This window comes from Pagrus major, chromosome 23 (assembly GCF_040436345.1).
Source record: "Pagrus major chromosome 23, Pma_NU_1.0".
Classification (NCBI taxonomy): domain Eukaryota; kingdom Metazoa; phylum Chordata; class Actinopteri; order Spariformes; family Sparidae; genus Pagrus; species Pagrus major.
In genome coordinates this window covers 24,484,714-24,500,575 of record NC_133237.1, presented here as the reverse complement: position 1 = coordinate 24,500,575, position 15,862 = coordinate 24,484,714, and the positions used below count along the sequence as shown (strand labels likewise).

The following is a 15,862-nucleotide window of genomic DNA, read 5'->3' as shown; positions in this document are numbered from 1 at the left end:
TTTTTAAAAACAGCGGAGCCGAACATGCCAATCAAAATGTGGAGTGTGGTTGGAGAGTGCTGCTCTCCGCTGCGTGCCCAGTCACAGGGCTGTATTCAGGTCTGTCTTCAGTCCTCTCTCTCATACCAGGCTGCTGCGCTGGAACAAAGAGGCCTTTCACATTGACCTTGACACACTGCCACCCCCATCACCACAGGAACCGGCGTAGAGGAATCCACTCCAGCTCTCTGATATCAATCTCTCCGTAGCCCTGGCAGACGGTCCCAGCTCCGGGCTGAGGTGAAGCTTGGAGGGGAGGCTAATGCACATCATATGAGTGTTTTTATTCCAGCAGAGGAGCTCGAAAAAATAACCCCTTAGCACCACTGCGAGTGTTATAACCGAGACTGCACCCATCTGAGTTTGGGTTTATAGTGTTAGCGTGTCATAATAAATAAGCTTTAAAGGGGCAGTTCACCTCAATATCATGCAATAAATGCATATTTTTCCACTTACCTGTAGGTGCAGAGTTGTAGAGATGTCTGTCTTCTCTCAAATACTCAAAATACACTTGAAAAACTCAACAGCAATGACTCTTTACAAAAATCATGACCCGGTTACTCAAGATAATCCACAGAGCTTGTTGTGAGCAGATTCAAGTAGGAACTATTTTCTTTCAGGGTCACCACACAGAAGGAAACAAGCTGGACGAGGCTACGAGCTACATGACCAGATGCAAACTTCCTACAAAAAAAATAGTTCCTACATGAAACTGCTCACAACAAGCTCTGTGGATGATCTTGAGAAACCAGGTCATGATTTATGGAAAGAGACGTCGCTGTTGAGTTTTTCAAATTACATTTTTTGGCGTTTTGAGCACCACAAGCTGAGTGACATCTGGTTCCATTATACTGGAGAGAAGGCAGACATCTTCATGGCTGATATCTCCAAAGACTCAGCAACTCACACCAAAACAATCTAGATTGATGGACAGCACCACAGGTCAGAGGAAAAATATGGATTTGGGGGGGTCGAGGACAAAGCAAGATATCTGAGGGCGTCATCTTGAGCTTTTCTGAAACACTTGTTGACATTTTTCTCCATTTTCTGATATTTTATAACCAAACAACTGAATCGATTCATTGAGAAAATATTCTGTTCCTCTGTACACAGTGCGTCTCAAGTCAAAATCCAAAAACACAATCATTTATTTCACATGTAAACATCACAGACATCAACTCTGTTCCAAGGAATAAAAAGCTTTTATTCTCAAGGCAAAAAAAAAACAAAACACGTTCTTGCTTTTTTTGGTTTGTTTTTGTTTTTTTTAACAATTGTACGGCCTGAATAAAAAAACCCCACATTTTCAGGCATTAAATTGCAAATCATTTTTTAAACAAAAATAAAAATAAGAGGCTTTTCACTTTTTACATTTCTGTCATAAGAAATAACTTCAGGACTGTACATCAAGCTTTTTTTTTTTTTTTACAAAGCAACGCAGAGCTTCAAAATATACAACGTTCATTCACATTTTATACACATTAAAAACCAAAGTTTTTGCTACATTTAAAACACCTGGGAGTTCCTCGTCTGCGAGAAAAAAGGCAGTCCGAACACATTCCACGTTTGCATCACGTTCGACTCTCGAGTCCATCCAGCGGTGCTGCTTGGCAACATTCAGGAAGCTCAAGTCTTTGTCTCCACAGAGTCACAAGACAGCAGGAGAGGACAGAGGCTGCGTCAGTCCGTCTCTCCTCAGTATGAACTCTCGGTTCAGCTCTCCTCCCCACCCAGTGAGGACTTGTCTTATTTCCAAGCGCGTGGGCAGGTGAACGCGCTCAGTCCGTGTCCACGTGACAGGGGTTGGTCCCGTGCTGCTGCGCCTCGTCGTACAACCGCAGGAAGTCTTTGTAGCGCGGCGCACAGCTCATCCAGGCCTCCCCGAACCTCACCGTCCCCGTGAAGAGGAACTCGCCCTCTCCGGCTCTCACCCCACACTGCAGGGGCATCTTGATGTGGCCGGTCCAGGTCCGTACCCTCACGCCTCCCGACAGGAAGACCTGGACCTTCTGTCTGTAGAGGCGGCTGAGCTTCACAGTGACGGACGTGTGCTCCTCCTCCTGCTCCACCTTCTTAATGCTGCCCCGCGCCACTGAAAACACCAACAGGAAGACGAGATTTAGATACCGGTGGTGACTATATTTCATGCTACAGCAGAATGTTTTCATTGGAAGTTTCTGCAGGAGGAGGCCTATAATTCTCCCAAACAGTGTTTTAACTTACCAAAGTCATTGGTGCAGACTGCTAGAAGCATCTCAGCGTCGCTGCAGGGCTGACAGGGCGCTACATGGAAATAAAGAGAGACAGAGGATGAGGATGGAGCCAAAAATTTGGTTGAGCACACAAACAGAAAACACGAAAAGTCCATAATTTCTGTCTCACTACTGGTCTTACAGCACGATAAAAATCTTGTCGACACATCCACAACTTTCCAGTTAAGTACAACTTACACAAACACACAACTGTGGTCGAGTGTTCCTCACAACACACACTCCCGACTCGGGTCAAAGTCATTTTCATCGCCACAGCCGATTATTTATTTACAAAGACGGCGGAGCACGATCCAGCTGTCATGAGCTCTGATTTTTTAACACCAAACAGAGCTGGAGGCATTAAAGGATTAGTTCACCTAGAAATGAAAATTCAGTCATTATCTACTCATGCCGAAGGAATGCGGGTGAAGTTTTATGATGACTGTATTTTCATTTATAGGTGAACTGTTCCTTTAATCACTGCTCACCAGAAAAAAACAAAACAAGCGTTTAATGCTCGTGGGGGCTGTTGGGTCAGCTTCCCCACCGCAAGAGGAACAGCCTTTATGCTCCATGACAAACAAGGACCAGATGAAGAGAAACGAGGAGAGGCTACGGCTCTGACCTGCAGCTCTGTGAGTCTGAACGATAACATCAAGTAAGAGTTTTTAAAACAGAGAATCGCTTCAGAAAAAGGAGGCAGATAAGACAAAATCAAACAAAAACCCACCCACTTTACCAGATAATGTCTAGAACAATAAAAGGATGCCATGCTCTCACAGCTAGAGGGCAAATAACTCAGGGTAACAAAAATAAGATAAATAAAAGTGAAATAGCCTCTACAAACTACTTTTAAAAAAGGCAGCCAGCCCGCCTCCTGAGAGCTTTACAGCAGGAGAAAGGGACCTAAATGAGAGCAGTCAAGTCAATGATTAGTTGACTCAGGTGGTCCCGCGGCTAGCCTGACCAGAGCGCCTTTATTAGCCCTAGATCTGCTGTGGGTTGAGAAGAGGGGGGAGCAGAGCGAGGGAGGGAGGGAGGGAGGGTGTCGAGTCAGCAGAGGGCTGAGGGTGGGGCGGCAGCGGGCGTCCGTCCATAAAATCAGAGGAAGAGTGATTAAAAGTGTTAACTCAGGTGGAGTCAGTGTGCTGGAGAGCACTGTAGTTTAGTGTGGTTGTAAAAGACTGCCGACTACAGAGCAGCTTCACTCCTCAGGCTGTGAGGAGTGAAGCTGCTGAACTCAACCTCAACTCCTGTGTAGCATTAAGGGACTATAACTTTCATGTCATTAAACCCTGTGTCGTAGAATAGCAAAAGAAATGAGCTCCGAATTGGAAAATTAATCTAGTTTAGCTCAGCTCCAGATTAACTTTTCACACTCGTTCTTTTTCATGACGGTGTCCCCAATAGCTGTGGTCAGTGTTGTCTTTTAGTGTCCTTTGGGCTCTGATGCTTGATAGATGGGTACCAATGATGCTCTGGGTGGTTTTAGGGTTTACATAAAGAAATGGATCGAACAGTTTTGGAGACTTGTGATTAAAATCTGCTTATGGAGACATTAATGCGGTCACCACTGTCACATTTATGGGTACAGTTACCCTTCTTGGTCATTTGTATGTAGAAAGTGAGTAGAGGCTTTATTTTTTATTAGCAGTAGTATCTCATTTTGCATTTCTATTACTTTATTGTATCTTTCTGTTTTGTTTTTGCCCTGTTTCAGTTTCTTAATCCATCACTCAGCTGCTGTAACAAGTGAATTTCCCCAGTGAGGGATCAAATTTCTCATCTTATTCGCACAATTTTAGCATCTAGGTATTAAAAATGCTGTTGTGAAAGAACGAGAGAGTAATTTAAGGAAAATATCATTTTAAACAACCTTCGTGGCCATCTGAATATACATTTCTGAGTTTACAGGAGCGGAGCTGGAGCTTATTTTAAGCTGGCTCGTCTGAAGTTGAGGGTTGGGGGGTGAGGGGTGAGCATGTCTTAGGTCATCTTGTGTAGCAACACGAGGCGCTGCCTGCATCATCGCAGAGGTCAGAGGTCAAACAGCCACAAGCTCGGACGGCTTAAGAACAGCTGGAGAGCCGGGACACTTCAGAGGGGCCGACCTCGCCCCGAGCCCGGAGCAAAGGCCCTTTGAAGTGAGGCTGCATACGTGCTGCCACAGCACCAGAGCCGAGGCCTAAACCCACCCAGGGCTGTTTTTTCTTTCCTCTGCAGCAGAGCAGAGCCGAGCCGAGCAGAGCCGGGCTCACATGTCAGACATGAAACAGAACCACAGGAATGGGCTGAGAGCCGAGTCAGCATCTCGCTCTGGCCCCGTGCACATGCAGCGCCACTCTGATCAGAACCACTTCACAGGGGCGGGGAGGGATGAAGGATGGGACGAGTGGTGAAGAGAGGGGAGGGAGCGCGATGCAGTGTCGCTGCAACATCTGGACCCTGCTGCATTCCTCTGTAATGGAGCACAACTTGCTAATACCACTCGGCACAGACGAAAACCACTTCAAACAGCCGGGGAGGGGGACGGAAGATATATGAAGGGGAGAGGAATGAAAAAGGAAAATACAGGAATGATAAATAGACAAGAAAAGGAGAGGTAGGAAATTGTGAGGCCGAGAGGGAGAATAATTTAAGCGAGCTGAAAGGCACGGCGAGGGAGTGACAGCGAGAGAGAAGAAAGAGTGGGGGGGGGGGGGGGGGCGGGGAATAAGCCTATATGAACCGAGAAGGTCCTCCCAACATCTGGCTGGAGACGCATTCCAGCTTGACGGTGAGCAACTCAATCCCAGCACAGCGGGTCAGAGAGAAGAAGAAGAAGGAAGGGAGAGGACAGAAAAAGATGAGAAGCGAAAAAGGAGCAATCAATCCACGAGTGCGGGCTTCGGATGACACGAGACCACTGTCTTTGTGAATCATCCCAGCGCTATCTCTCAAGCCACATCACACAGTCCAGATTATACTGCAGCGCCGAGCAGAGCGCACTAATGTGGTCAAAACAACGCCACGCTCTACTCCTCTACGTCTAACCCTAGCTTTGCTTTCTCTGTGCTGTGCCAAATCATGACGCAGGATGTGGATATGTGAACCCAGAGAGCCGTAAAAACAGATGTGGGCCCGATACCGCTCATATTTTGCTTTTAGGTGGAAAAAAAAACAGAGTTACCAGCGCAGCTTGAGGCTGTGCAGGTTTGGCAGGTACGCAGCGTGAAAATACAACGGCTGTTTTTCGACGGAGGCCCTCTGTTTGGCTGTGCCCCTCCACACACAAGCCTCCAAATAAAAAAAATGGGAAAAAAAAAGAAACAATCCCAGCTCAGAGCCAAGTCAGATCAAGTGTGCAGGGTTGTGAAATGAGCTCAAATACGAACATTTCATCCCCAAAAAAAACACACATTTATAAAAAAGACTTAAAGGCTTCAGATTTGAAGGTTTCACAGATACATTCTCCCAGAACCAAAACTGTACAACAATGCTACCAGAAGAAATGGACTTTGGCTCCAGTATTAGCACTTTGCTGGAGCAAATGTTCAGTTTCCTACTATTAGAGTCCAACTTAATAAAAGTTTCCACCAGTAGATGGCTGCATTTAGTGCAGAGCAGCACACACACACACACACACACACACACACATCACCACCAGGGACAGAGCACAAAGGAGCCCAGTCCTGGAGGGAATCATTCAAGAGTCTGGAGACCTTTAGAAAACAGTGACTTAGATGTAATAGAAGACAATTAAAGGAACAGTTCACCTAACAAATGAAAATGTTGTCATTCTCCTAAACTACTGAAGTAGACCTCTTTTACAAAGTCAAAAACAACGCAAACACTAAAGAAAAACATAAAATGGCTCCATACAGCTCTTCTGGCCATCTTCACTGTAGCTGCTAAGCTAAAAGCGTTAGCAGTCTGAAGTGGAGGTTGACTGGCATCGAGGGTGTAAATAACATTTTTCAAATCAATTTAGGATCTCGAAGCTTCCAGAGACTTGGATTATGCTGGATGAGCTGTATGGAGCCATTTTATGTTCTTTTAGGGTTGTTTTTAAGGTTTTAAAACAAGTCTCCAGCTACTTCAGCTGTTCAGGAGAATGATACAACACCGTTTTGCTACGAAACTTCACCCGACTTCCCATCGTAATGAGGGTCAGTAGATTTAGGGTGAACTGTTCCTTTAATCACTGCCTATAGAAAAAAAAAAAGCTGTTGAGTGTTCAATGCTCATTAGGAGCTGTTGTTCAGGAGGAACCGCCTTGATACTCCACGACAAGGACCAGATGAAAACACACGAGCAAAGGCTCGACTTTTTTGGGTGAACTGTTCCTTTAATATCGTGCCGTAAAAGCATCTTACCGCCCACTGAGTGCGCCTCCGGTCCCAGCCTGTCGCTGACCAGCTCGTACTGGAACGCCGTGATCCGCCGGCTGATGTCCATGTGCGGGACGGCCTCGATGAAGAGCGCCCCCTCCTGGATGCTGAAGCACTGCACCTTGCCCTGAGCTTGGTCCTGCTCGCGCAGCAGCAGCCGCAGCTTGCCGTTACGGTCCAGGTAGATGTTGGTGCCTCGAGACTCCGCCGTGGGTTTGATGCAGACGGAGAGGCGGGCGGCGGCCGGGGACACCGTGTTGGGTCGGAGGTTGACGATGATGGCCCCCGTGGGGTAGAGCCACTCCAGGGAGCCCTGGGAGCACCGCAGGTACACCTGCTCCACGTCTCTGGCGTGGCCTTCATGAGTCAGACCGCTGGGAGGAAAGAGAAGGAGAGAGGTGAGCCGACATCGAAACCTTGAAAGACGTATTGTCTTTGGAAAAAATGTGTGATTTACAGAAACCCAAGAATGTGAAGAAATGTTTTTCCCGAACTCACACTGAACCTTTCTTCCCCCCTTTCATGCAGCATAAAGGGATTATTCAGTAGTCTAAAAATGATTTTCTGGTCATTTATACGCCGAGTTAACCGACCAAGGTGAAGACCTCTGGCACACTGCGAGGACATTAGACCACATTCCTCCTGAAGCATTAAAGGCCGTCTGCCGCGCAAGACTGGCTGCATGACCAGTCACGAGCCGGAGCAGCCAAAATGACCTCAGCTCCGACACATCCCCCCCCCACTCCCACCAACCTCCACCACATTGTTCCTCCCAGAGCTCTGGCAAAACGCACCACTGGCATGCTGCCTTTGGGAAGAGTTTGGAAGCAGAGATGGATGAATGGAGGGACACAGGGGCTTCTGGGCAGACAACGGCAGCAACAGTAGCCGGGCCCGCTGCATGCAAGTGCAAATGCAGGTCACGCACCGAACCTCCCCTCGCTTTCAAGCCACCAAAGAGACTGGAAGAGACTTGTCCGGGCAGCACTTCGGACTCTGGCGCCAGCATGACCAAATGACTCCCTCCAGAACTTAATGCCTGGTCAGGGTTTGAAAAACTCCAAGGCTGTCAGTCATTCTGTGGCAAAGCCAGAGGCAGGAAGCCATCAGCAGTCTACCAGCATGCGCATGCCAAGCTAGCGGTTTGACTCCGGGAGGAGAAACGCCCAGTTTCCTGAAAATGAGATGCTGAAATTCAAATGTGCCACAGATCTAAAAAACTAACCCCATGGCACATGCTGAACATATGCAGCCGCCGAGAGCCCCGCAACCAGGCTCTCCTCAGCACGCCTCTAATTAAGTCCCCCCTCTAACTTCATCACTTCTGCATGCAATTAAAGGAGATTAGTCGAGAGGCTCACTAATGAACAACAGATTATTGGTTAAGAGCTCAAAGTACAGAATATGGCCGACCCCTCCTGACTCGGAGGATGAAAAAACAAAACCGCACTATTTGAGGCGAAGCTTCTCAAGTGCAAAACAGATTTCAGCAGATGTTTGATGGGAGGTGAAACTTTCCAGTTTTTAAGCTGCCTGAGGTTTGAGGATCTGAAAAGTACTTACAACGCAGCTCTGTGCGCCTGTTTTGTGTCGGAGGCGCAACGATTAGTCGATCAATCGATTAGTTGATTGAAAGGGGATTAATTGACAATCGTTTTATGGCTCCAGCTTCTTTAAATGTGAGAATTTGCTGCTTTTCTTTGTCATTTCTGACAGTGAATGAAGAGTATTTGGACAAATTAGGTGAAATTGTGAAGCTTTTTTCACATTTTTTGACACTTTACAGACCAAACAACCTCATTTTAACTCAACTCTTACACTGAAAAAAGCCAAAATCAGAATAATAACTGGGATTTTAAGGCAACATTTGATCATGTGGTGTACAAAATAATAATTAAAAAGTATGAATAAAGTCCATATTGATCCAGATAGCAGGCACTATGTATTAAAATGTGTTGAATCACATTTTGTCAATCAGTCATTCATAAATTCAAGAGCAAAACTCACGTGTCTGCTAAACTATTGAGCTTTAAATCTCCTTTAACAGAAAAAAACAACTAATAAACTTGATGAACTTTATGATAATAGTTATAAAAAGTGTGTTTTGTGTTCATTTCTTCTCTCTCTCTCCAGTTTCGGTTATCCATCTCACTTTCAAACCTTCTTACAAACATTTTTAAATAAAAAAAAATTTAAACATATATATTTAAATAAAACACGTCGGCAGAGCTCACCTGCCCTTCCAGCTGCACTGGTCGCTTGAGTACTGGCAGATAGAAATCCGACAGAGGAGCAGGAGCGGCAGCAGGGAGGCCAGCACCGGGGTGAGCATGTTTGTCTCGCCGCTCACTTCGCCTCCTCTCCGGTCAAACTTTGCTTCAGTCCGCCGCCGAGCTTCCAGCTACATGTCGTTTCCATGTGCCCCCGGTGTGACTCCGCGCTGCTCCCCGGGGGGGTTCCTGCTTCTCGTTTCTCGGGTAGGTCAGACGACTTTAACGGCGCGTATCCGCAGCCAGGCTGAGGCTCCGGGTGCTGACGGTCCTCCGTGAAATGTGGACTGAGCGGAGCCGAGCCTGCGCCGCCGGAGCTCTGCTGCGCTCCACGTCACAGCCCGACCGGGGTTTATCACTGTGGTGCGTTCAGGAGCTCAGCCCAGGCTCCGAACTTTGAGCTTCCAAGTATGAAACTAAAGTTGGATTTCTTTTAACTTGTTTTTAAAAAAAATGAGTTTCTAGCTCATGTAACTACTTTTTGTTTTGTTTTGTTTTGGAGTTACATGAGATTAAAGGTGCTATTTACTTGCAAATAGCACCTTTACAGACAAAGGTGGTGCAAGAGGTGTTCAAATCCCGAGGTAAAAATTGTGTAGGAATATATTTAATATTTATTTTAAAGCAAAAATACAAAAAATGTAAAACCAACTAATATCCAATAGCCAATATCCATGAACTTTTTTGAGTTACATGAGATTAAAGGTGCTATTTACTTACAAATAGCAACTTTACAGACAAAGGTGGTGCAAGAGGTGTTCAAATCCTGAGGTAAAAATTGTGTATGAATATATTTAATATTTATTTTAAAGCAAAAATACAAAAAATGTAAAACCAACTAATATCCAATAGCCAATATCCATGAACTTTTTTGAGTTACATGAGATTAAAGGTGCTATTTACTTGCAAATAGCACCTTTACAGACAAAGGTGGTGCAAGAGGTGTTCAAATCCTGAGGTAAACATTGTGTAGGAATATATTTAATATTTATTTTAAAGCAAAAATACAAAAAAAAGTAAAACCAACTAATATCCAATAGCCAATATCCATGAACTTTTTTGAGTTATATGAGATTAAAGACAAAGGTGGTGCAAGAAGTATTCCGATTTTTAGGTAAAAATAGTGTAGAAATATATTTATTTTTAAGTAAAAATGCAAAAATATTAGCATAAAAAATACTTATAAGTACCAGAAGATAAACCAAATCAAGTTATCAAATATGATATGGCTTAATTGGTTAAATATAATATGAGAACTAGGAACAAGGTCAACAAAAACTGAAGAAATTAGTTAAATATTGGTATAGAATAAAGAAATGGAGATAGTAGAAATAAAAATATAACAGTAGGTACAAGAAGGCTTCCAAATTACTGACATTAGTTGAGTAAATGTACTTTTTTACTTTCCACCACTGCAAGATTGTTTGTTTTTTGTGTTGTGCTGTATCTGCGACAGTTATTTACACCACATCTGTGTCAATTGTATGTTACTTGTTTACTTTAGATACAAAAAAGTCAAGTTTTTTAAATTAGTTTATTAGATTTAATTATTTTTGTGATCACATCATCACAGGGGGAAAAGAAAATGTTTTGTTTGTGTTAAATGTGTATTTTTGTGAATTAAAAAAACAACAAAATATGATAAAATAATAGGCTTATTTACCTTCTCTGGCATTATTACATAAGTTGAGTTACATTTGAGTAATTTAATCATGACAGAAAACCAAACCTTCCCATAATTTGAGATGTGTTAACTCATCTCACAGTGAGTGGGGAAAGTTCCGACAGCACCTGAAGTGAGCACAAGTCAAGATTTTTGTTTGCAGAGAAGAAGAAGAACAACAACAACAACAGATGCACGCTCACCTACAAGAAACTAAACAAATATACATTTTAAGTAATTTACATTATTCCTGAATTAATAAATGTCCAAGAACCTTTTTCATGTTATTCACAAACTGAAGTCAGGTCAAGTGAGGGGAAATGAAAAGCAAGAACTGAGAAAGTCAAACTTAAGGTGCATTATCACATCTGGTTTCCTGTTGAATTAAGCATAATCTGATTAAACCTGCCACCAGAGGAAGGTAACGCAACTGTTTCATTGCTCAATTTCAGTGCATTGTGCAACAGTTTCTGCATCTGTGCAGTATGTTAAACTCTGAGAACTGAAAAGTGAGTGAGTATTTGTGTCATGTGTTATAAACATCTCATAAGCAAGTACCCTAATAACCACCACATACATATACATTTGTAAAACTGTTCCACTGATGAATGAGAAACATGGAGACCCACAGACGAAGCATACTGCAGAAGTTCGACTCCTCATCTTGGAGCTTATTGACTGTTATTTATGTTCAGTTGATTTCTTGGCGCACTGAAATTGAAAATCGTGGTTCGATGATCCGGTCACAGCGCCACAAACATCTGCAAATACCGGCCGCATCAAGGGATGAATGCAAGAAAGTCATAAGTACTGGTCAAGTAAACACAACTACACATGTTGTTTTATGTGAAATAATTGTGGGTCAATGCCTAGAAATGTAAAATAATGACAGAGCGGCTCCGAGAGCTAAAGTTATTCCCCAATAATTCATTTATAAGATGGGGGGGGGGGAGCTGGAAAACCACAGCGTGCCTTCCAGACAGCGCTCAGTACAGAGCCATCCAGAACACCCAACGTCAACAACAATCCTTATTAATTCATGGTATTAACTTTGACATTGACCTATCACTCTATGACCGTCCAGACCGGCGTCTGAAGATAACAGATCCCGAGCTGTATTACAACGAAGCTCTGTTTCCGAGGGCAACAAGAGCTGCAGGGACTTGCTGAGTGGCGGGGTCCGTTAGCACCGTGTGCATCTGTAAACATAAAACAATCATCACTCAAGTCTTGGATCCTGAGTTTCCTTCTGGAGCAAGATGTTGTGTGTGTGTGTGTGTGTGTGTTGATGGTGTTTGGCATGGGAAAGAAAACCCGTCTGACGAGGAAAACCAGAGCAGTTTGTAACTGCTGCGTTTCCTCTCCGGTTTCTTAGGACTCGGAGTCGGTTGTGGCAGGTTGGTGATCGACATCTCGTTATTACTGACCCGACACGCAAGGGTGCAAGTTCGAACTTGGGCCGCACGCCACCAAAGGGGCCCCACGAACCTTTTATCCGACTCTAGATGTTTCTCTCTCTCTCTCGCTAATAAAAAACCCTTCCAGTCTTGCACATTGAGCAACTTTTTCATATCGCTTACGTAATGTAGTCAGTGGATCAGTGGATTTTGGCCGGCGAGCACGTGGCCTCTGGTTTCTGTTCAGCCGCTGACAAATTGCAGGCTGTTTGTGAGCTACACCTCTGGATGAGGTTACAGAACCACGAGGCGTGTCTGAACACGATGTCTGAGGAACCATCACGATTACACCTGCACCACAGCTACACCTGAAAGAGGTTGTCAATAAGGTCTGTGAGTTTTCGTGTCCTGACTCCTTGTCCTGACGCTTTTTGGTGCACAAATAATCAACAGCAATCAATCAGTACTTTAATTTCTTCCAGTAGTTTGTTGACGTCTTGGAGCAGCGTGGGTTCATGGGAGTTTTGATAAACAACCACTACAGCTGATGAAAATCAATCAGATATCGCTCTGGCAGAAATGTCCACGGACGAGGTGACGTTTAGTCACGTTCGCTGCCTCCCTTCCTCACTTTCTGACGTATCGTCTTACATTTACATTAACATTTAGGGCATTTAGCAGACGCTTCCGTCCAAAGCGACTTACATCCGACGTCATAAAGACAGGCGACCAAATGAAACACACCAAAACCTTGAGTTAAAGAAGTTCTCTGGAATACCAAACGAAGATCTTGTCGTTTTTCGAGACATTTATCTTTCATTCAAATCAAATAAAAATGCCAAACACTCGATGGTTCCAGCTCAGCACGTGTGTGTACGAGCAATATTTTGAGGGTTTTGAGCTGTTAGCCTGACAAAAAAAGCCATTTTACTAACGTCACCTTGACTTGTGAAGGGCACGATTATACAACCATGACTCAGAGAGAGAAACAGTTAATTATTGTGCAGAATCACAAATCAAAAAAACTATTTCCCAGAGAAATTAATCCTCCTTAAGACGGGTGTATGTTTGCCCTCGTCTTGTTTTTCCAGTTGCTCGATCTCTTGCTGTTAGTGTTTGTTATTTTCTCTTTAAGGAAGCAGGTTCAGCTCTCACCCCTCCACCTGTCAGAGGTTTCACTGGTGGTGGGAGCAGCGAGTGGAGGAGCATGGGAGGAGGTGGAGGAGGGGGGGAGAGAAATCGATGACATACAGGACGAGAGTGAAAAACAGACAGTTAATCATACAGTGCGCTCCTGTTGTTAGTTTCTGATTCAACCTTGGCAGAGGAAACACGTCATTCAACACATGAGCAGCGAGGTGCAGCTGAAATTAGAGGATTAGGAGCGTTTGGTAAATATGTGTTGTGGAGCCTGGGATAGTGAGGTGGGACCCAAGGGGGAGGCGAGAAAAGGGGGAGAGGCTGCTGAAGTTTTCTTTGGGGGGGAAGGGTGGGATTGTTTTTTTTTTGTCGGGCCTGTTGTCCCCAAACTTCTGCGTGAGTGTGACTCACTTTTTACACCCGGAGCTTTCCTCCAGGTGGAAAAGCAAGTCGTAAAACAGATCAGGCTGCTGACAGGATGTGATTTTGATGCGTTTGCATGTGTCCTCACTGTCCTTTCTCTCTCTCTGTGCTTTCCTTAATAGATCCACTGAAACCGGTCCTGTCAGGCTCTAAACAAACCCCCTGTTAATCTGACTGTTTTTTGTAAAACAGCAGACAGTGAACAAACCTATTGTTCTCCTCTGGGTTAAAAGCTACAGTGTGCTGATCCGTTTTGGCTGAGGTTTTAGTGTCTGGAGTTAATTTTCAACAACCTCCTGCTCTGAGAAAACCAGTTTGATGAATGTCCAAACTGCTGCGCTTTGTCAAAGCTAGTCACAACCTGTTTCATTAAAGGGACAGTTCACCCAGATATTTTTCCTTTTACCTGTAGTGCAGAGAAAAGTGCCATATAAATACTCCAAAGTAACTGAAGATAATCTACAGACCTTGTGTCGAGCGGTTTCAGGTAGGAGATATTAACTTTCCGTATCTCAAGTGCACAATTTCCTGTGTGGCTTGTGACAGCGTGGCGTGCAAAGCTAACCAAGCTCGCTAATGTTACAGGAGGACGCCATGGACCATACTGAAACGGCAGCCATTTTCCTGCATGTCCGAGGTGGGTGAGTGTTTGCAATCTTCCTACGACAACACGTGTTTTATATTGAGACATTTATGTGTTTCTGTGCAGGATAACACAAAAGATAAAGCCAAACATTGTGCGGTTGTGTTCCAGGTTGAAAGTCCTATAAACATTTGCAATCTGACAAATTATAATGTCACAGCTTCCTGCTGAAAAGACAACGAATAATGAAAACTAGAGGGCCATATTTCAAGGTTAAACAACGTATTTAGCTCCTGTCATTAGCAACCATTTCCTAGCTAATGTTTGACAGTGTCCCTCCAGATTTTCACATCTATGTGTCTTATGAGTTAGTGAATCGATTGGGAAGTGTTTGCTGGATTGCCTTCATTTACAGACTCCTACAGACTTGAGCTTCCCACCTTGACATCAGAGGAAAAATGGCCGCCATGTGAATACGGTTGATGACGACCTCCTCGACCTCCCTGACATGAAACTGCTCACAACAAAGTGTGTATATTAACTTGAGTAACCGGGTCATGATTTTCTGGAAAGAGACGTTGCTGTTGCACCAAAAGCCGAGCGTCATCTAGCTCGATTATATTCAAGAGAAGACTCTGCAGCTCACAACAAAACAGTCTGGAAGGATAAATAGCACCACACATAAGAGGAGAAGTATTTTTTATTTTTTTTACTTTGAGATGAACTGTCCCTTTAAGGCTGCTATCTTTGGCAGATAAACTGTTGACTGCAATCACACAAGCATGTCCGATATCTTGTGGTATGCAGAAGCAGATTGGAAGGCGCTGATATCATCGAGAGGCCGTCTGCCTGTCATCATCCCTCTCTGGCTGCTGTCCAGGCTGTCAGAAATGCAGCTGAGCTCAAACCTGCACAAACATTTACTCCTGGTAAACAGGAACACAGTCATTTTAAAACCGCCAGACGCTGTTTGTGTCTCCTCCGACACCTCGCACCGCTTCCTCTCTCGCTTAAGGCAACACGGTGATGAAGATAGAGTGCATTCCTGCTCTATCGTCAGTCTCCTGGTCAGCGGTCGTGCCGCTGCGAGTAAAGAGCATACATCCAGCTAGTGCTGAAATATGTGGGAGGAAGTGACATATTTGAAGCATGCAGCAACTGGAGCATCTCACTCACAAATTCCCTGAAGTTTTTGCAAGCCGAGGAAGACAAAGCCCGTCTTTTGTTTTCAGCCCTGATGGTGATGTATAGCCTGTGTGTGTGTGTGTGTGTGTGTCTGGGAGGAAGAACCACACAGTGAAATACAGAGAAAAGAGCAGAGAAAGCCAGAAAATGTCATGGTGCCTTATCTCTTTCTAGGCCACGTGAGGGGTGGCAAGAGATTAGATGCTGCCAAGGCCTCAACACAGCGACATGCTCAAGTCCACGCTGAATTATCCCCCTCGATGCCTTCAAGCTGTTCTCACCACTATCAGCCCCCTTCACAGAAACCTGAGGAACTGCAGCAACGGGAGGAATTTGGGTCGAGCTCGTTTTGACACGGCTAGGTGCGAGCTAGCAGGTGGGCAACTTTTTTTTCATGAAAGCAGCACAATAAAAGTGAACCCTGAAATTTCACAGAGATCAGATATGGATTATCCTGCAGGTCCAGGTGCTTCGGAGGGCTCGAGGATTACCGAGCGCGAAGAGCATCACAGAGGACGACAGTGTTGAAGGTAAAAACGT

General features: G+C 44.6%; 1 protein-coding gene across 1 annotated transcript; it reads right to left on the bottom strand.

The window, feature by feature from the left end:
• Window positions 1–1,169: 1,169 nt before the first annotated feature.
• metrnla (meteorin like, glial cell differentiation regulator a) lies at window positions 1,170–9,256 on the bottom strand. Its single transcript, XM_073493605.1, has 4 exons — window positions 8,896–9,256; window positions 6,647–7,035; window positions 2,263–2,322; window positions 1,170–2,131 (listed from the first exon to the last, which is right to left on the bottom strand). Exons 1-4 carry the CDS (start codon window positions 8,991–8,993, stop codon window positions 1,818–1,820), a joined length of 861 nt encoding a protein of 286 aa, XP_073349706.1. The 5' UTR covers window positions 8,994–9,256; the 3' UTR covers window positions 1,170–1,817.
• Window positions 9,257–15,862: the final 6,606 nt, after the last annotated feature.

What these genes read in the sequence shown, in the direction of transcription:
- metrnla (XM_073493605.1), bottom strand. Translation starts at nt 8,993, where the DNA reads ATGCTCACCCCGGTGCTGGCCTCCCTGCTGCCGCTCCTGCTCCTCTGT. An exon ending in CAGTGCAGCTGGAAGGGCAG is followed by an intron (nt 7,036 to 8,895) that starts GTGAGCTCTGCC and finishes CTTTCCTCCCAG; the next exon opens with CGGTCTGACTCATGAAGGCC. An exon ending in AGTCTGCACCAATGACTTTG is followed by an intron (nt 2,132 to 2,262) that starts GTAAGTTAAAAC and finishes TGGTGTTTTCAG; the next exon opens with TGGCGCGGGGCAGCATTAAG.